General features: G+C 45.2%; 3 protein-coding genes across 3 annotated transcripts; 1 reads left to right on the forward strand and 2 right to left on the reverse strand.

Annotated features, from left to right (window-relative positions):
* Positions 1-354: 354 nt before the first annotated feature.
* Positions 355-3,415, reverse strand: LOC143332730 (uncharacterized). Its single transcript, XM_076750491.1, has 5 exons — positions 3,145-3,415; positions 1,862-1,977; positions 1,359-1,402; positions 712-883; positions 355-601 (listed from the first exon to the last, which is right to left on the reverse strand). Exons 2-5 carry the CDS (start codon positions 1,920-1,922, stop codon positions 465-467), a joined length of 414 nt encoding a protein of 137 aa, XP_076606606.1. The 5' UTR covers positions 1,923-1,977; positions 3,145-3,415; the 3' UTR covers positions 355-464.
* A 289-nt stretch (positions 3,416-3,704) lies between these two features.
* Positions 3,705-14,246, reverse strand: apbb3 (amyloid beta (A4) precursor protein-binding, family B, member 3). Its single transcript, XM_076750108.1, has 12 exons — positions 13,826-14,246; positions 10,929-11,092; positions 10,757-10,812; positions 10,597-10,645; positions 10,060-10,209; positions 9,421-9,548; positions 8,457-8,571; positions 7,858-7,939; positions 7,690-7,773; positions 7,413-7,528; positions 7,132-7,311; positions 3,705-5,892 (listed from the first exon to the last, which is right to left on the reverse strand). The coding sequence occupies exons 1-12, from the start codon at positions 13,872-13,874 to the stop codon at positions 5,635-5,637; spliced, it is 1,431 nt and encodes a 476-aa protein (XP_076606223.1). The 5' UTR covers positions 13,875-14,246; the 3' UTR covers positions 3,705-5,634.
* A 1,277-nt stretch (positions 14,247-15,523) lies between these two features.
* On the forward strand, positions 15,524-19,886 carry sra1 (steroid receptor RNA activator 1). The gene is made up of 6 exons (XM_076749683.1): positions 15,524-15,777; positions 16,705-16,818; positions 17,478-17,564; positions 17,878-18,038; positions 18,563-18,671; positions 18,760-19,886. Exons 1-6 carry the CDS (start codon positions 15,753-15,755, stop codon positions 19,224-19,226), a joined length of 963 nt encoding a protein of 320 aa, XP_076605798.1. The 5' UTR covers positions 15,524-15,752; the 3' UTR covers positions 19,227-19,886.
* The last annotated feature ends 600 nt before the right edge of the window (positions 19,887-20,486 follow it).

Below are 20,486 nucleotides of genomic sequence, written 5' to 3' on the forward strand. Positions count from 1 at the left end.
TAGAAACGTTTTGTGTTTGTGTAATTAAAACTGCTGCAGGAATATTTTCAACAATGAAGTTTCACAAAGTCTGACGGAAGAGATGGAAACAAGCTTCCTGTGTACGACACTGAAGATACAAACCAAGTATGACTTTGTTTTTATGCCTGAGCTGACCATCCAATCAGACACAGTACCCACAAAGATACACAAAACAACCACAAAGATACACAAAACAACCACAGAGAGACAAAACAACCACAAAGAGACACAAAACAACCACAGAGAGACAAATCCACCATGTGGCCACATGTTAAAATCTGCACTTTGTCCGATCAGTTTTAGATCTTGTTTGAAATGAAAACGTCGTTTTGGATCGTTTTGGATCGTTTTATTCTAACAATTAGTTTCCCAGCAGCAGCAGGTGTCAGCATGACTGCCCCGCTGCATGATGGGAAAACGAGGTTCAGAGTGAAGGTCAGAGGTCAGCAGAAGTTACGGGTCAACATGTCCCAGAGGCAGCAGCAGCACAGAGCAGCTGAGCACGCTGCCAGGTACGACCGCTCAGTGCCGCCACCACCGCCACCGCCACTGCCACCACGATTCTGATCAACCACGAACACTGAGACAGAGAAAGACAGACAGACACAACGTCAATCAGGTAACTCTAAAAACATTCAAACAAACAAACAAATAAACAAACTGTGTGTGTGTGTTTGGCCTCTGACCTACCTGTGTGTTTTGGCGCCTCTCCGTAGGTCTTGGGGTTGTCCCAGGGCTGGGAGGCTCCTGGGGGCCCGCTCTGATACCCCTGGTACCTGGGCTGAGTCAGGTAGGTCCCCGGGGGCCCCATCGGCCCCGGTGCTGCCTGGTAGTAGGAGTGTTCTCCACCACCTGTGTAGGTCTGAGGGAAGGAGACAGGTGTGGTCGTCATAGTGACACAGATGGTCATGTGACACAGGTTGAAACATTAAACTGAAGCTTTAATTTACAGACACTTCAGTCACGTCCTCACTAGATGTTTCATTTGTATTTTAGTGTGTATTTCATGTATATGTACACAATTTGTCTTGTTGTATCTTGAATTGTTCTAACTAAAGTTTCGAAGTGTTTTCGTTGATCGGGTTTATTTTGCGTCAGTGCTCTTCGATGATGTTTGCAGCGTTCTGTGTTTCAGCCTCGCGTGTTGATAAAGTTTCACATTGAATATAATATTTATGCTTCTGCTCTAAACGTGGTGGAAAATCAAACCACAGGAAGTTTGAGCTTCTTTAACGTGAAACGAACACATGACGTGTTTCTGATGTTTCCTGTCAGACAGGAGGCTGCTGACGGTGAAGGTGAGGTTTGCTGAGGCGGCAGCAGTGCATGCTGGGTACCTGGTACGGCGAGCCAGCGAAGGCTGAAGGTTGAGAGCTCAAAGCTGCAGAGACAAGGAGAGGTCACATGATCAGATCAACAGGACACAGTAACATCCACACAAATCTGAACACGTGGACAAATAAAGTTTCCTGAAACATGAAGCTAAACGCTCGTGACGAAGAGTCAAAGTCAGCTGACAGGATGAAGAAAACAAGAAATCTTTCAAGACGAAAGAGGAAACAAGAATGAAGTCATAACATTTGGAGAAACAGCTGATGGCTGTTCGCCTCTGACCAATCAGGTTCCAGCTTCCGTCACATCTGTCAGACTCGTCTAAGACCTGAGGTCTTCAGTGTATTATTTTGTCCAGAGGAGGACAGAGGACTGACAGAGGACACGGAGCAATGACACACCTGAAGATCAATATCAGCTCAACCAATCAGCTTCTACGATGCTTCAAACATGGAGAATGAACACAAACTTTATTTAAATTTGAATGTTTAAATTGTGACAGACGAACCTGAAGGGAAGCCGGGAGCTGAGGGGGGGTGAGGAATGTATGGAGGGGGGAGGTCACTCATCTGGACAGACAGACAGGTGGACTTTTGTGATGACTTCCTGCTGCAGATGGATAGCCTGTTGGTTGATGAAGAAACATTCTGCAGAGTCTTCATCATTTCAGTGTGAATAAAAACAATGTTTGAACTGATTCATTTATTTCTGAACTCCTGACTTCTTCTCTTCTATGAATAATCTGGGCTGCGTCTAACGTCTGGTCAGCTGCCTTCATACCAGCTGTAATCTAATCTTCTGGTTTCCATGACAACCACAGTATAGGACCAGACAGTCGTCTTTCTGTTGGTGACTCGTCTTCTGTCTGTCAAACAGACATTTTGATTGTTTGGAGAAAATCAGCCGGTCAACATGTTTCCTGCTTTAACTGCCTGCACTTGAACCGTCAGAGTTCATCTGTGCTGAAGACACATTGGTGATAAATAAACTAAGTAAATCTCCAAATAATCATGAACACAAACTTTAAACAGTTTAATCAGGATGTGATCAATTCAGGCGGTAACAGTTAGTTTTACCAAAGAATTTTTAAAATGTTAGTTTTTTCAGTGAAGTTTGGAATGTGTCTATTAAAACACTTCTAAGTCATCCCATAATCTCAAATACACATTGTGTTATAAACTGACATTTAATTCCTTAATATCCGTTTTCCCTTAATTTTCTGCTTTAAGCAGCTGTTAAATAAACATTGGATGACAATGTTCAAACTGTAAATGTTGAACGTGAAACTTTAATTTTAGCTCATTATAACTGTTAGAAACGAACCTTCAAACACTACTGACGACACTGAAAGTGCAGTGGACGTTCCCTTCGATGCGTGACACCAGACTCCGTTCATGATTCTGTAGATTAATGTTTTCAGGCGCATCAGTAAACTTCACACACTGGAGAAATAATATTTCCGACGTTTTCCAGATTCAAAGCTTCAGTTCTTTCATTCGGCCATGCTGTGGTGACTTTAATCATTTCAATACTTCAGTTTTTCCTGATAACATGGTCACAATTCAGCGCGGAGCGGCGGCGCAGTCAGCGGTTTAAAGAGGGAGAAATTTCTGTGAAAAAGCTGCAACTTTTTAAAGTATTTGAAGGCCGAACTGAGAGTAACCGTCCCAACACAATCAGCTGATTATTCTACGCTACATGAGCGGCGCAGCCTCATTTCAAATGAAGGAACTTCTTAAAGTGTCGATATTTTCAGTGGAGTCTGGTGCGTGTGAGAGAGCGAGAACTTACCTCCAGTTCAAGACCAGGCTGAACTTTGTCTCTGCTGCTTCTCTGTCCGCGGATCGATCAGTGATTAATGAGGTCTGCGGTCCGCATCCCAACACTGCTACTGACACTCCACCTCCCTCCTTCTTCCTCCTCTTTCCTTCCTCTCCTCCCCTCCTCCTCTTCTTTCTTTCCTCACCTCCCTCCTCCTCCTCTTTCCTTCCTCACTTTCCTCCCTCTTCTTTCCTTCCTCACCTCCCTCCGTCCTCCTCTTCTTTCCTTCCTCACCTCCCTCCCTCCTCCTCTTTCCTTCCTCACTTCCCTCCCGCCTCCTCCTCTTGACTGGTTGATGTGTAGTTTCATCTATAATATCAGTCACAGGTTTGAACTGAGCTGTTAAAGGGTCTGTATGTTGGCGTTAGCATGTTAGCATATATAAGATTAGCAGCAACAGTCGAGTTTAATCCACGTTAAAATACAAAGACGTCGCTCTGGTCATGTTTAAACCACCACACAGTTTAGCTAATGTAGCATTAGCTAAACTAGCCGTTCATTCACACGAATCAACACCAGCAGACAGCAGCAGATGTTCATTTGTTTATTGACATTTTTGGTTCATTTGTACATGACATCATTGGTTTCTCACGAGTTCTTGCAGACTTGAAGAGAGAAACCAGGTGAGAAGTGTTTCATCACGTCGAGCTGGAAACCGATTGTCAAACACTTCTGGGACAGTTTGGACTCTGAACATGTCTCTGTTGTATTAACACACTCAAACCTGTCACTGAAATTTCCTACTGACATTAAACACACTAAAGCCTCTATCTACAGGTGCTCAGCCAATCAGGAGGCAGCTGGACCGTCACTGTCACTTTCTATTAAATATGTGTGGAGTATGTTATACATTTGTCAGCATCTCGTCCAGCTGTACATTCAGTAACATGAAGCTAGTGGACGCGTCTGATCATGACGTTAAAGTTCTTCATGAAATCATTTCCAGGATATTTTCAATGACCTTCCATGCAGTCATTCGTGCCCGACATGCAAACTGCTGTTTATCTTTTTACTAAAGTCAGAAGGAAAGAAATGTTAATTTATGTTGGGTTCACGAGGCGTTTAAGAGCTCAGATACTGTGAGACTCTTCTTCTTCCTTTGTTTTTTCTTCTGTTTTCGAGTCTTATTTAATCTAAACCACCTTGAACAGCTCCATGTATGATGGAGGATCGGTTCAGATGAAGAAAACTCATAACAGAAGAGAAAACTCAGGTTTTACAGTCATGATATTTCAGGAAAAACAGTTTGTTTGTCTCAAAATTACGACTCTAAATGTCCGTCGTGGCCCTGATTCTCTGTTTCTGAATGAAGTGTCTAAATTAACAAGTTGACTTAAAGGAAACTGATTTTGTGTCTCTCCTCATCAGAAACTCTGACAGATGCCATCCTGAGTTGTAATGAAGGATGGGAACAGCTGTCACCATGGTAACCTCTTACCTGCCGTCCCATGTGACATGGAAGAGGAGACAGGTGAGTCATCAGTATTATGTGTGTTTGTCTTTGTGCCCTCTGGTGGACAGAATCACGTACTGCAGCTTTAAAACCGTTACACTTGAATATTTCTCTAAATAGAAGCTTGAATACATACAGGAAAGATGCTTCTCTATCGTTTCTCTACGTCTCTACGTTTCAGCCGTTTCAAGGAGATATTTAAGGAGAAATTTAAGGAGAAGTTTAAGGAGAAATTTAAGGAGAAAATTAAGGAGTTTTCAGGGTTTGAAGGTTCAGACAATCGTCATGGTCACATGACAGTGGCGGGGAAGTATCACGTTACATATTGGTTTGTTATTTCTACGTTTTTTACTGATTAAAGTGGAGTCAGCTGATCCTTTGATAATTTCTTAATATCCTTTTTTTTCAACATTTATTTACGGCCAATCATCGAGAGTCACATAATTTCATTATAGTTTCTATTTCAGCCAGTTTGTCTTTCAGTTTTGGGTCAGATGATCCTCCACAGCTCTGCTGATCTTCAGGTAACTGGTAACAGGTAATCCAGGTGTTGGCGGACTGACCAGACTTCAGTTGACGGACAGCTGCTTGGATCCACTCATGTGACCTTTTTGCAGGTCCCATAGTTGTTTGTTGTTCCTGGTCTGGTCTTTCACAGCCTGTTCGGTCCATTCATGCTGCTCTACCTGCAGTCACGTAGCTAGCAACACCATTACTGAGCTAAGTTAACCAATGGCATTGCAGCATTGGAGAGACGAACAATAAGTTCACACAGGTATATTTCTGGTCCGATAAACAGGAGACAGGGCGAATGCGGCCTCTGGGCGTCGCTGGTGTTGTCAGGGCGGCAGCATCGGCCAGTCGGACCACCAGAGCCGTGTGGACACAGAGTTCAGCCAGTCACATGTTGGTTTGGAGCCTCTGTCGTGGTCCTGGCAAACATGTTTTAGTCCTGGACGATCAGTGGTCTCTGCTGTCACATGTCTCTGATGGTCCCGCCCCCATCATTAGGAGGTGGCGGCCTGTTTGTTCCGGAAAGTTTCGAAGAATGCCAACATCCCTTTCCTCACATTGCTGCTGCCGCCATTGCCCTTGGTTATCCTCGGCATCATGGCACCACTGCTGCCGCCATGGTGACGGGATGTGAGAGGAGGGAAGACGGCGCCATCCATGGAGTTGGCCCGTTTGACCTTTGATGGGGTCACACGCCACGACTTGGTCCTGGGAGGCGGAGTCTGAGCCACCAGACACTTCTGATACTGAACCTGAAGGAGGGAAAAGGACTGTTTGAGGAAATGGAGTCATGACATCAGCGAGAGTGACGCATGATTATGGATCCAACTGTTCTTCTTAGCAAGACCCACCCTACTCTACCTCTGATTGGCTCACCAGGTGGCAGGAGGCGCTGACCACTACCTGACACTACAGCTGTGTCTGAAATCACTCACCCCTCACCAGTCAGACAGTCAGACAGTCCAATATGTTGGACAACGATTAGTCTGAATAATGAGACCTGATATAGTGGAATCCCATAATGCATTGTTAAAGTAATGTTCAGCCAATGGTCACCAGCCAAGTGATATATACCATCATGCATTGCTCTGAAGGAAAATCGGCAGGTGGGAGAATCTAAACAAGACGTTCAGGGCTTGTTGTGTAGAAGTGTCGATGATGGCAGCAGTTCCTGTTTTCTTTTTTATATTTATCGTTTGATATGAACGCTGTGCGAACTGAGCTATAAAGACAGTGAGTGTGTTTCAGTGTGTTCAGCTGCTCGGAGGCCACTGACGGGTGGTGGACTGAATCAGGAGATCCCACTGATGGAAACATGGACGAGGTTCTCTGTCCTGAAGGAGGCAACAGGTGGACGACCATCTGTGCTGCCTCTCAGATTGGGGACAGAACTCTTCCATTCCAGAATCAGCAGGTCCTGATTCAGCACATTCTGAGCCAGAGAGTCCGCAAGCCAGAAAGACGACGTGACGGCATCCTGGACCTTCCTGCAGCAGGCCGAGATGAGACAAGGCCAAAGAGACAGACGCTGCTCGCTTCATTAGAAATGATAGAAATGTCAAAAAAAACAAAAAAAAAAGCTAAATGCCTTAAACCTCAAAAGACTTTAATTATTCCTCAAAGTGTAAATTCAGAAATGCTTCTTCAGCTGTTTGACTGTCTCTAAAACCTCTTCAGCTGTCCTCACGTGTTTGAATGGACCTCAAGTGGACGTTTAATGTATGAATGAATCAGTTATAACCTGTTGAGGTATTTTAATTGGATTTATGATTTAAAGGTTTATTTTCATGCTGTTTGGTGAATGTAAAGGTTGATGGGCCAAACGCCTTTAAACCTTAAAGGAATGTATTTATTGAAAATCCTTAAATACTGTAATCCATGACGTGACCCTGAATTAAGCCTGAGGACCTGAGAGTGCAGGTGGAATGTCAGGTGCTTCTCAAGTCCAAGGGGGGCACACCTGTGATGTTCAGGTCCTCGTCGTTACTCACCATGCACGCCGCCTGGACCGCCTCAGAGAGGTTTCCTGCATCCGGCTCACACCAGAACACGTGACACTCGAATTGCTGTGTGCCACCATCGACGATCACGGCGAAGGTGTGGCTGTCGTGGCCGACGCCCAGAAAGGTGAGGAAACGTACCTGACACTCCCAGAAAGGCTCCTCCCCTTCCTGCCAGGATCCAATCAGAAAGATGAAACAGAGTGAGGCGTGATGACCTCTAACCTGCTGGATGATGATGATGATGATGATGGTGATGATGATGAGGTTACCTGTCCCTTCCACAGAGACAGGACGTTATCAGTGACGTGGACGACGGTTGGCTCCCACTCGTCTCTGTCTGTCGAGTTCATGATGCTTTCTATGGCTCGGTTCAACACCTCCATACCTGCACACATCACACAAACACACCTTCACTTCACCAGGTAAACACCTGCAAGGTTTACCTGGTGATACCTGCTGGTTACCATGGTAACAGCAGGTATCACCAGGTAGGTCATCATGCTGAATGCTGACGCGTTCAGGTGTAACAGGTGTGATCTGTCCTACCCATTGCTCTTGACACCGGCAGGTTTCCAATGTACTGGACCTGGAACTTCTGGACCTGCTGCCGAACCGCCTCCAGAAACTCCACTGAAACACAACAAAGAGGAGGAATCAACAGAGAACCAATCAGAGAGCAGCAGGTGACGTCCGGGAACAGAACAGGTGAGTCACCTTGTCTGGGCAAGTCCTCAGGTGAGATGCTCTCCATTGTCAGAGAGCGAGACTGTCTCATCAGCGTCTTCTCCGACATCATCTGCAGATGCACACAAAGACGTTTTTAGGTTCGGTCTCCTCAACAACACGTCTCAGTATTTTCTCACTTCCTGTCTGTGGCTCTCAGCTCTGAGATCATTGGTTCCTTCTGAAGACTTCATCTTTGAAAAGACATTACAGATATTTAGTTCAGCTGCCGGAAGCTTCGTCATTTTCTATCGTGCTGCCATCAAGTGGCAGTGACATCACTCTGACGTGGTGATGTCATCACTTTGACATGATGACATCATCACTCTGACACAGTGATGTCATCACTCTGGCACGATGATGTCATCACTCTGACGTAATGATGAGGCTACACCCTTAAACATGTTATCAAACACTTTATCACAAAAACTATCAAATTGCATTTTGGGAAATGTAGGATCAAATGTTACTGACAGATTTCAGTTGGTTTATGAAAAAAACAGTGTTTACTGCTATTTAGCAAATGTTAGCATGCTAACACACAAAACTAAGACGGTGAACATGAGGTTACGTCTCGCTGATCACCTGACCTTGGAGCACATCTCGTGCAGCGCCGTGGCGATGGCTTTAGCCGGAGCGTTGCAGCGAAACACATGACACTTCAGCACGCAGCTGTCCTTATCACCCGCCACGAAGGCAAAGTCCCTGAACGCAACAAGCACACACATCACACACACACACACACACATAAATAGATGCATTGGTCAAGGTGTGCTTGAGCAGCTGATGGACCGATGATCATGTGATCAGCAGGTGAAATCAGTAAATGGCCCTAACATAAACAGGTGGTTGTGAGGATGAGTGAGAACATCTGTGAGTCTGGATGTGAGGAGGTAAAGGTAGAGTGGTTTACCTGTCCCTGCCCAGGTGGAAGGGTGGGGGGGGGGGGGGCGTGTTAAAGAAACAGAGAGAAACACGGTGTTAGTGCAAACAGACAGGAAAACAAACTGAAAGGTGCGTTTGATTTTAACCTCTTAGCATGCTGAAACATCACACTGTGAGTGGGTGCTGTCAGGGGTTAGCTTAGCTTAGCTTAGTGCAAAGACTGGAAGCAGGGGGACCAGTTAGCCTAGCTTGTGTTGTACATTTACTGAACAGGTGTGCTCCTGCTGCTCCTCGCTCCTTGTGTCAGTGTCTCGTCTCAGTTTGATGAATGAATGAGTCTGATGAATGAATGAGTGGGTGCACATGTATAGGATTTCATTCAGGTTGACTGTGACATCACAGATGGACCTGTTGCTCAGGTGGGGCTTCAGGTGCGCCACCACAGTCAGACTGCAGTGAACGGGTGAAATCATAAACGCATTGAAGCCGTTTTTACAATGAAGAAATAATTAATCATTTTTTTAATCAATTCATTTATCCTCCACGTCCATCAGATAGTTTTTTTGGAAATACATTTTTCTAATTTTGTGTTTAATGATTAATAACAGTTAACTAAATTCTGCTATGAGGCTGATCCCAGATCAGTCAGCTGCTCTCTGATTGGCTCACCTGCCATTGTTACAGCCCACCCCCCAGACACGGATGTTGATGATTGGTTGACAGTGCAGGGGGCTGTGGTCTAAAGGGTCCAACAGGGTCAGAGTGTCTTTCTTCAGAACCAGCATCATCTCCCGACCCTGCAGACAGACGCACAGGCCGAGACAGGGGACGACAAAAACGAAATCCTGAGACTGAACCAGATCTTGACAGTCTGAACAGGTTTAAACCAGATCCTGATACTCTAAACCAGTTTAAACTAGATCTGGACACCCTAAACCAGTTTAAACCAGATCCTGACAGTATGAACAGGTTTGAACCAGATCCTGACAGTCTGAACCAGTTTAAACCAGATTCTGACAGTCTGAACCAGTTTAAACCAGATCCTGACTGTCTGAACAGGTTTGAACCAGATCCTGACAGTCTGAACCAGTTTAAACCAGATCCTGACCGTCTGACAAGGTTTAAACCAGATCCTGACAGTCTGAACTGGGTCTAAGAGGACAGAACTAAAATGTTTTAAAACATTTTACACTTTTTAGAAACTTAAAAAATATCAACAGCTGAACTCATTCAGGGTCAGTTTGTTAAGAACTCGCAGACAGACAGACAGACAGACAGACAGACAGACAGGTACAGTAGGTGTCTCACCTCCCCCCAGGCTCCTGGTCTGTCTCTCTGTTCAGGACTGCTGCAGTGAGACAGCTGCTGGATGACATTACTGACAGCAAGACTGCTGCGACCAGGAGACAAGTCCTCCTCCTCCACCTCCAGCCAGCCCAGAGAACGCACTGCAAAGCACTGAGAGACAGACAGACAGTCAGACAGACAGACAGACAGACAGACAGACAGACAGGAAGAGAGACAGACAGACAGACAGGCAGACAGACAGAGAGGGAGAGAGGTGATGAGATTAAGTGGTCAGTGAGTTGTTGGGTGACAAACAGAGAAACCAGGACACAGACAGACAGACAGACAGACAGACAGACAGACAGAGACAGATTAAATCAGATTAATGCTGTTTAAAACTGTGGTAGAGCGAGGTAGACACAAACAAGGGGGGGAGAGAGAGAGAGATTAGAGTAGATCTGAACTAACCTCTGCTTTCATTTTATTATTATTATGTACATATATGTAGTTCATTTCATCTTATCTTATCTTATCTTATCTTATCTTATCTTATCTTACCTTGGAGTTGGGGTCGTTGTTGGGGAGACAATCTTCATGCCACGAAGACCTGAGAAAAAAAATCATAAAAAAATCATTGACCAGGACAGTGTGTGTGTGTGTGTGTGTGTGTGTATGTGTATGTGTGTGTGTGTGTGTGTGTGTGTGTGTGTGCCCTCACCTGGCCTCAGGTTGTCCGTCTGTCTCACTGTTGGAGTTCTGCTGTCCAGCCTCCTCCTGCTCAGAAAAACCACAGAATAAGACATGAATCAGACAGACCTGAGCTAAAGTGAGCAAAGTTCACACTAACTAACTAACTGACGACTAACTGGTTTCATTAAACAGGGTCTGACCTGGGTGACGGGCAGCTGTGGTGTACTGCTGAGGCGGGGGTGTTGCCACTGGGTGGCGCCGGTGGGAACGTGCCAGTAGTAGGTTCCTGTTGAGTCTTTGATGGTTCTCCAGCCAGAGGGAAGGTCTGGATCCAGCAGCAGGTTCTGGTCGGTCCAGATGTTGTCTGCACAGACACATGATGAAGCTTTAACTTTAACTCAATTAAGCACAAAGGATCTGACCTGAGGTCAGTTTTGACCTGGAAGTTTGTACTATTGACCAATGGACAGGCGTCCTGACAGAGCTGAGCTGTGTGTGGACGGAGAGCCGGATGTCCAATAAGGAGGACGTTTCTGACAGTTCAACTGCTTTCTGTGATTTTTCTGCTTCCGTTCTGGTTTCTGGAGGTTTGTTCTGGATGATCATTGGAAAATGATTGGAGAATGATCTGTTCAGGAAGTGACATCACACAATTTAAGCCAACATGTTTTCACGTTTTCATGACTGAGAACGAGTTCAGAGGAATGACCTCCAGTGCTCCTCCACCCTGAACTGCCCCTGCAGGAGCATCTCCCCTCCACCCTGCAGTACAGTCAAACTACAGTACACTCAAGCTACAAACTGCAGTACACTCAAACTACAGTACACTTTACAATGTGTCCTCTTTGTGTTCCAGACTGGACTGTTTCTTCATGTCTGAATCAGTAACTCCATCACACGTTCTCACAGTGGACTGTGAATCTATAGAGAACCATGTGATGTCCACAGAGGAAGGACTCAGTGTCTCCACAGAGGAAGGACTCGCTGTCTTCATAGTCCTCCTGTTTTGCTGACACTTGTCCACTCAAAGTTGTCTTTGATCGTCTTTTGGGAATTTTAATATCGTGTCTTCGTCCACTGAGAGAACGACAAAGTGATCAGAGGACGATCTGCTGGACAGGAAGAGAAACCCAAGACGATCTGAATAATTAATGAACCTTTAAACACAAAATGCTGAATCAGCTGATTGAGAGACGATGATATGAGTGGGGGAAGTGTGTGTGTGTGTGTGTGTGTGTGTGTGTGTGTGTGTGTGTGTGTGAAACAAACCACTGGACAGACTGAAGTTCGGAGTTCAAATGATTTCACACCTTTACCTGCATGGAGAAAAGGTTCAGAGGATTGATAGTGATGGTGTCAGCGTGATGATGTCAGTGTGATGATGTCAGCGTGCTTCAGCAGATGTGCTTGTCAAATGCTCAGTGTTCACTGGTCGTTCAAAACAGGCAGAAACACCAGCTGAACCATTGACATGATCAGAACCGTCCAGCGACCTCACAATGCTTTCACCTCCCGCCTGATGTTTCGTCTGCTTGTTATTGGTCAGCGATGCCTTGTTCACACATGTGACCCCTGAACTCTGCACGTCCATCGTCCACCTCCCGACACAAACATGCAGCACTTTGTCCACCTCAAAAAGAAGATGGACTTGATCCTGACGGCGATTCTGTTTCACTCAAACCATAGGAGGTCGCTGGTTTTCTCACGAACAGCTGATTCACTTGTTTCTCATTGGAGGACGGTGTCCATCGTTTACTCTGCAGTGACTCACCAGGAAGTGTGTCAGAGTGTGACCTCATTCACACACAGTTTGTCCTTCTGTCGTCCCAGAATCCCTCATGACACAGCACTGCCACACCCGTGTGTGTGTGTTCATGTGTGTGTGTGTGTGCATGTGTGTGCATGTGTATATGTGTGTGTATGTGTGTGCATGTGTATATGTGAGTGTATGCGTGTGTGTATGCATATACGTGTGTGTGTGTCTGTGTGCTCTTGTACTTCTATCTTTGTCCAGAGTGAGGTCATGTGACTGGTAGAGGGTATCCAGTGACCTATCAGATGGTCAGAATGCTGTAACTGGCCGTTCACTAAGCCCCGCCTTCAGTTACTCTTGCTTACCTGTCTGTTTTTTTCGTGTCACTCAGCACAAACACTTTACTGTGAACCTTGAGGTCAGACAGCAGAAAATTTTAATAGCTTTAAGCTAACTGCTTTATGCTAACATTCATGCTAAAACTGTGTCCAGCTGCTTTCTAATGATTCCAGCTAACTTTAAAATGGGGTCCTGTGGCTCTTAAACATGTTCTTGCTAACAGAGGCTAAAGCTAACATGTTCCAGGGCTATAACAGGTTATTGATCACCACTTCTTCTGTTTTAAGCTCCAGCCTGTTCGGCTGCAACAGATGTAGCAGCAGTCTGTGGAGTTCAGGCTGGAAGGCTCAGGGTAAACCCAGCATGCTGCTGCTCGCTGCCTGAAAGCTATGAGTCTGCAGGTAATGAGGGAGTTAGCCAGCCATGCTAAAGTTAGCTTAAATCCGTCATTATGTTTGTTATGACTTCATCTGCCCAATCAGATGATGGTGCTGTCTTAGCCTGTGTTGATGATGTCACTGTTTGTACGAGCTGTAGCTGAAGACTGTGGAGTTTTCACCAGTCGTGATGTTTCGTCCCAGTTTACGAGCCTTTTGATGAGTTATTTTTATCCGTTAGCTTGTTTGTCTTGATTTAGCTAAATGTTCAAAGACAATGGAGCATGAGAGACAAAGCGGCTTTAAACGGAAGGTCAAACATCATCGCCAGAGAAGTTAAGATGAAGATGATGTGTCCGTGATTGACTGAGCAGCTTCATCGTTCAATGACGTAAAGCTGGTGAAACAGGCCACACCTGTCGAGGCAGGCAGGTGTTGGCTGACAGGTGAACAGGACGATGGGACAGACCAGGTCACAGTCTGACCACAGCAGGTAAGTAAGCTCCAATCAGTCACAGCCTCCCATTTTCACATGTTTGTGTCTGCAGCTGATCCACAAACGACAGAGGGACTGCAGGAGGGTGTGTGTGTGTGTGTGTGTGTCTGTGTGTGTGTGTGTGTGTCTCACCGTCATAGTTGACTATGAGGATTGCCAACATGTAATCCTTGCCCATCATGGCTCCGCCCTCCAACGTGTGTGGTCCAATCAGCTGATGGTCTTGTAACACACACACACACACACACACACACACAGGCCCAGATGACAGATGTTAAAGCCTCCCTCTGCCTGTCTCTCTCTCTCTCTCTCTCTGTCTGTCCTGTCTGTCTGTCTCGGTGTCTCTCGTCCCTCCTTCTGTCCCTCTCTCAAACGACACCATCAGTCTTCTTCTTCTTCCTCTTTATTTTATTTCCGTCCCGGCGTTTTCTCTCTCCCTCTCTCCTCTCATTCGTCCCTCCACTCTGTCGCTCGTCCTCTCTCTCTCCTCTCTGTCTGATGAAGGATGCTGTTTTCCTCCTCCTCCTCCTCACCCTCCCATCTCTCTCTCCTCTCTCTCCTCCCTCATGCTGATGTCATCACTCCCCTCCCTCTCTGACTCTCTGCCTCGCTCGACCTTCACTGTAAAAAATGACATTTCCAGAGCAGCCAGAACATATTTAGTATATATTATATTATGGGATGTATGAGTGTCTCCGTCCTCACGTCTCTGCAGCGCCATAAGCAAACTGAGCTTTCATGTGTTTTAATATTTAAGGTTTCATTTCATAATTGACTCGCTGCACTTTTTGTTTCTTTTCTTCACCTTTAATATTCTTCTCCTTCTTCAATAAGAAACAAGGATTTCATCACCTGACATGTTTCACCTGACCAACTCACCACTGGATGATGTCATAGTTGGTCTGACACAGTGGCCACGTGTCCGGAAAAGTTTTCCCAGCAGGGAGCTGTGAAGGTCAAGAACATTACAGGAAGTCTGACCAGGACTCCTTCAAGGTAAAAGCCTACAGTTTAGTGCAACCGTAGAAATTAACATTTAACAGAGTACAACAACAAATAATATCCAGATTTTATATCTGGATATTATTTGTATATCCAAATTGACGTGCATATGAATTGACACACTGATGGCGCAGCTTCAGGGTTCAGTATCTTGCCCAAGAATACTTCGGCATGTGGACTGCAGAGGCCAGGGATTGAACTGCTGACCTCCTGATCGAAGGACAACTGCTCTACCTCCTGAGCCACAGCTGCCAAATATGCTGCATGCTGCTCATGTCCTCCAACAAGACGATGATTTACTAAATAAACAAATAATGAGTGAAAAATGCGAAATGATAAAAACTTCAATTCTATTTAAAATGACAACTTCAAATCTTAAAGTGTTAAATGATCAAATTTAAAAATGTTTTTACTCAGCTAGATTTTATTACCTCAGATCAAAATCTTTGGCAGAGAGTCATCGTTTTACTTTGAAAAGTATTTTTTTCCATTTAATTTTTCACTGAAAAATAAAAATGTTGATGGATTCTTGAGACCTCACATCAGGAGAGTCTGATTTGTCTGCAGCACAACAGTCCTTCCTTTCCCTGTGGTGACACATTCTGGATGCTGTGATTGATTATTCAAGCATGATTTGATATTAATAAATATATTAAATGTTAATATTAACAAATATTGAGCTAAGTGTAATGTCAGAGAATGAACAATGTTTGGGAACAATAATAAGAAGAAGAGATCATATGAAAGAATAACATAAAGCACATATAAACATTATAGTAATGTTGTTGTACGTTGAGCGCCAACAAGTCTTACTTTGAAACCCTGACCGGAAGTTGTTGTGTTTAGTGCTAGAAACTTCACAGAGCCATAGCTCAGTTAAAGTAAAGGTAATATTCATCGAAGGAGTTTTGTGTCTGTACAACAAGAATTTAGTTTCAACACAAAGTTACTGAAACCTTTAATGTTGTTTTGACTCTTCGGGTCAGTTTAGCCATTAGCTTAGCCGTTAGCTTAGCCGCCCGAAGAAGAAGCTCCGTTTATTTGTTTGGAGTCCAACATGGAGGACATGTACATTAAACCAGGTAAGAGTTAGCCTCACTGACCGGCTCGTGTCACTGATTAATGAAGTGAAATTATCGCTAATAAAGTCTGCAGTTGTTTTTTTACTGTCAGATTAACACCTGCTTTCATCCTCGAAATGGGAGTCGTGTTGTTGACAGAACCGGTTCCACGAACGTCATTCAAAATTCAGGCACGTTAATGTTCATTTGAGCCTGCACGCAAGCAGTTCTGTCTTTGTAGACATAAACAAGACATTTACAATTAATTAGATGTTGTTTTCAATTCGGCACTCAAATGATTCACCAGACAGTAATTGTTCGGGTCAGAATTGAAGGTTTATTAGTCATTGTCCTGTTTTCTCACTCCGTATTTACTCAGCGATAAACAGCATTATGGCGGCTTCGTGAACGTCGTGTCGTGGAATAAATCAACTTTAACGTTTCATTAGAAGACTGTGCTGAACTGAATTGGTGTGTTTAATCATCTGATTCAAACATTAGTGGCAGAAACTGTCGATTCCTGAACGTGTCGAGTCGTCCTGTCCCGATCGAAAAGAAGCCAAATATTCAATGGAGTTTGGTCGGACTCGCTTGACATTTAAATGATTAATGATGGAGCTTGATGAGGTGTCACTTGTTTCTTCCATCACAGCAGTGCTGGAATGGAACAAGTACAAAGTGGAGGTACTTGTACTTTCCTTGAGTATTTTCTTTTCATGCCTCTTGGTTCTTTTACTCGACAGCATTTCTGAAGCTGACACTTTACTTCTCTTCATTTGTCTGAATAAAGGTTCAATGAATATGATTGACATGTTTCTTCAGTGGGGTCAGGACAGCCTCCAGGCTGAAGTAGCCTCCACCCTCTATTGATGTGTCCAGACCCGGTGGACTTTGGATGTCAAACTGTTCCTCTTAAAGGTAACTTGTGTCTCTGCCTGTGTTATCTAGGTAACCAGGAGCGGGGTTGGAATGACCCCCCTCAGTTCTCATATGGCCTTCAGATGGCCCAAGGTCCACAGAGGAATCTCCTGAACAAGAGAGCAGCTCCAGCAGCAGCTTCAGGTCAGAAAACACCGCCGTCCACCCATGTTCAGGTTCAGGTTCCAGTTCTGGTTCTGGTTCCGGCTCTGGTTCTGGCTCCAGGGACTGTTGAACCAGACCAGGAGCTCAGGCTCCTGCACCACAGTTCTGACAGTTGAAAGCGAAGGCAGCATGTTGAGCGACGCAGCTGTTTGTGGTTGCAGCTGGTTTGTGTGGGACTTCCTGCAGTGAAGCGGTTCACACACACACACCAGATTCATCTGCTGCAAATCTGATTTTAGAACTGAGAGTTTCATGCTGTTAATAAAGTTAATTTGACGTGCAGAGATGTCAGAAGTGTTTGTCTCCATCACCATCAGGATGCTGCACTGCTCTCACTACACAGTAGAGGGAACTGAAGTTCATCTTAAAGGACATGTTAGGGAGCATTTTGAATTGAAGAACTTAAACTAAATTAAATAAAGATAAAAGTTGAAGGTGACAAGTTTTGTCACAATAGTTTGTCAGCTGATGTTTTATTTATTCTGAGTGGTGTCAGATGTCTTTGTTTCTGTTAGATTCACTCGACCTCGTCCTGCTATTGTTGGCACTGACTGACAGACATTGAATTCATGAAGCTCAAGACTTTATCATTCTCAACTCTTCATGTCTCAAACATCTCGCCTCTGATTGGTCCTCAGGTGCAGGAGCCCCCCCCATGACCCCTCCCTCTTCCAATCCCCTGGCTCCACCTCCAAATGCTGTAGCCCCACCCCCTCTCCACTCAGGTAAGAAGCAGAAGAAGAAGGTTCTTAAATGGACGTGATGCAGAACCAAACCTCAGGTCTTGATTACTTAAAGCTGCAGTAGCTAAGATGGAGAAGAGAGCAGACTTAGCCTGAAAATTTGAACCAACACAAGTTCCACATCAGCAGCAATAGGTGGGACCAATGGAGCTGTTTTTTTTCCACAGAATACATGTTTCATGTACTGCTGTCTGAGCATAGGGACAGTTTTAGCAAATACGACAAAAAATTACTTTTATACACGTTACCTACTGTAGCTTTAAATGTCTCTGAAGTCCTCGTCTCTTCCCTGCAGCTGGTCCTCCTCCCGCCTGTGTGGCCACACCTCCTCCTCCTCTGGGGCCAATGAAAAATCAGAGAGAGGCTGACAGCAGCCAATCAAAGAGTGAGCCCAACATAGATGACGTGGTGTCGGTGTTGAACCAAGCGCTCACCGCCTGCAGACAGACTGTTAAAGTGAGTGCTAAGCCTCCACAGCAGCAGGGGGCGCCACACAGAGGCCTCAGAAAGGTGTAAATATGTTGCTTGGCCTCAATAATTAAACTGTTTTTCACATGATAACAGTGTAAGACAGCTGACCGTGGATCTGATTTCCAAAACAGCAAAACATAAAGTGAAATTAGAAATAAGTTGTTTCACAGCGCAGCAGCGACCGAACTTCAGTTGAACTGACAGAAAAGCTTTTCTACACTCACGATAAGAACAATAACTGATGGAGACAGGAAGTCACAGACAAACAAAAACTTGTGTTTGTGTGCGAATGTGTTTGATGGAGTCACATAAAAGTTTCATCATTTAAACAAAAGACAAATGAAAAAGTAAACGCCGGCGGAGCGGCAGTTTCAGAGTTCAACTCAGACTCTAGAAACTGATGAAGATGAGGAGGCTGTCACTCATGACGAAGAGCAACTTAAACTGGTGCCCAATAGGAGAACAGCTTAGTTCTGATTGACTGTGTGACCTTTGACCTCTGTGTGCAGGATCAGGTGTGTAATGATGTGGCGAAAAGGCTCCGCCTCCTGGAGGACAGCTGGAGGGCAGGTAGACTGAGCCTACCTGTCAGGAGACGCATGGACGCCCTGTCTCTGGGTAACCGCTCTCACTACAGACCTACCTGTCTGTCTTCATGAACACCTGTCTGCATACTCACCTGTCTGTCTGTCCCTCTGTCCTCCAGAGTTACAGGCAGGTCGGTGGGACTCAGCTGATGAGATCCATCGCTCTCTGATGGTCGATCACGTGACCGAAGTCAGCCAATGGATGGTCGGTGTCAAACGACTCATCGCAGAGACCCGAAAACTGAGTCCAGAACTCTTAGAACCTCTTAAGAAACTTGCAGGATCAGTCCAGGATCCAGAAGGACCAGTCGGAGATTCTGCAGAACCAGTCCAGGGCCCCACAGAACCAGTCCAGGATCCAGCAGGACCAGTCGGAGATTCTGCAGAACCAGTCCAGGGCCCCACAGAACCAGGCCAGGATCCAGCAGGACCAGTCGGAGATTCTGCAGAACCAGTTCAGATTCCAGCAGGACCAGTCGGAGATTCTGCAGAACCAGTCCAGGGCCCCACAGAACTAGTCCAGGAGCCAGCAGGACCAATCGAGGTCTCTGCAGAACCTGTCCAGGACCCAGTCTCCCAGTCCTGATTGGTTCATCCTGCAGGAATTAGCAGGTGTCCTTCTGCTCTCAGAAAACTTTGACTCTTTAAACCAAAACCAAGATCTGGAGCTGATAATCCTCCCAATCAGATTCACACTTCAGCAAGGGGTCAGAGGTCAGGAGCAGGTAGAGGGTCAGCGGGTTGTTTAGGGGTATTGAACAAGGATGGACACATTCGTCAGTTCTGGATCTATGGACTCTAGATCAGGGTTTTTCAGAGTGTCAGGCTCCTCTCCGGGTTTTGGGGGAGTTGAAGTGGAGACAAGGATAGTCAGGTCAGGTTATCTGGATTTTGTCTGAAGGGGGGCCACAGTGTCAGACTTTGAAAAGCCCTGCTGTAGACTCTGGACTCTGTAGACCTGGATACTTGGACTCTTTGAACTGTAAAGGTTAGTCTCTGGACTCGAGTCAGGACACCACAGTAACCACCTAGAAGAACCTACCAACCAGCCCTGACCCCAAAACTCTACCTTTAACAATCTAAGTGATCATGTGACACTTCCACTAATCACCGCAGAGCTCTATGCGTTAATGGTTTACGTGGGTTGAAGGAAGCGACGACGTGAACCACAAAGTCGTGTTGAGCTGGTTTTGACTTTGTTGTCATGATGAATCTGATGTGGGAATAAATTTCTTCTTTCTACGTCTTTGATTCTTGTTTTTTATGTTGAAGGTGGAAAAAAACGGAATCATCGGGAACCAGAAGGAGGAAATCCTCCTCCTCCAGAAGGAGGATCAGGAAATCCTCCTCCTTCTTCAACTCAACAAACTCTTAAAAAAGCCTCTTGGATCAGCTGAAAATGCATCGTCACAAAGCTGAAAACAGCCTGTTTTTCTGAGCTCGTCAGACTTTTTGGAGATGCGTGGTTCTCACAGGACGGCTGCGCTGCAATCATATGATGATCTTCTTGAATGTGATGCATTGCTGTAGGTTAAGGCAGCCAACAGGATATAAAGTAGTTCATATGAGCTCAAGTTGAAACATCTACAGCAATAAAATGCAGCAAACACATGAATGCAGCAGGAATATGAATCCACAAACGGCAGATAGAAGCACTCTGACAGCAGCACTTCACTGACACACGAGTACTTCTACTGCATTCTGCTGATAATACTCACATACTTTTACTGCAGAAAGGTGTTGAATGCAGGAGTAGTATCACATTGTAGTATTAGTACTTTACTGAGGTAAATAATGTGAGTACTTCTTCCAGAAAAGCCTGCTTCACCATCAGTGTGTGTGTGTG

This window comes from Chaetodon auriga, chromosome 15 (genome assembly GCF_051107435.1).
Source record: "Chaetodon auriga isolate fChaAug3 chromosome 15, fChaAug3.hap1, whole genome shotgun sequence".
NCBI lineage: Eukaryota > Metazoa > Chordata > Actinopteri > Chaetodontiformes > Chaetodontidae > Chaetodon > Chaetodon auriga.

Excerpts from the sequence above, each read along its gene's own strand:
- apbb3 (XM_076750108.1), bottom strand. The coding sequence starts at position 13,874 with ATGATGGGCAAGGATTACATGTTGGCAATCCTCATAGTCAACTATGAC. Across the intron at positions 10,813-10,928 it reads CACAGCTGCCCGTCACCCAG|GAGGAGGCTGGACAGCAGAA; the intron begins GTCAGACCCTGT and ends TTTTCTGAGCAG. Across the intron at positions 7,940-8,456 it reads TGCACGAGATGTGCTCCAAG|ATGATGTCGGAGAAGACGCT; the intron begins GTCAGGTGATCA and ends GTGCATCTGCAG.
- LOC143332730 (XM_076750491.1), bottom strand. The coding sequence starts at position 1,922 with ATGAGTGACCTCCCCCCTCCATACATTCCTCACCCCCCCTCAGCTCCC. Across the intron at positions 1,403-1,861 it reads AGCTCCCGGCTTCCCTTCAG|CTTTGAGCTCTCAACCTTCA; the intron begins GTTCGTCTGTCA and ends TTGTCTCTGCAG. Across the intron at positions 602-711 it reads AGAGGCGCCAAAACACACAG|TGTTCGTGGTTGATCAGAAT; the intron begins GTAGGTCAGAGG and ends TCTCTGTCTCAG.
- sra1 (XM_076749683.1), top strand. The coding sequence starts at position 15,753 with ATGGAGGACATGTACATTAAACCAG. Across the intron at positions 15,778-16,704 it reads GGACATGTACATTAAACCAG|GTAACCAGGAGCGGGGTTGG; the intron begins GTAAGAGTTAGC and ends TGTGTTATCTAG. Across the intron at positions 16,819-17,477 it reads AGCTCCAGCAGCAGCTTCAG|GTGCAGGAGCCCCCCCCATG; the intron begins GTCAGAAAACAC and ends ATTGGTCCTCAG.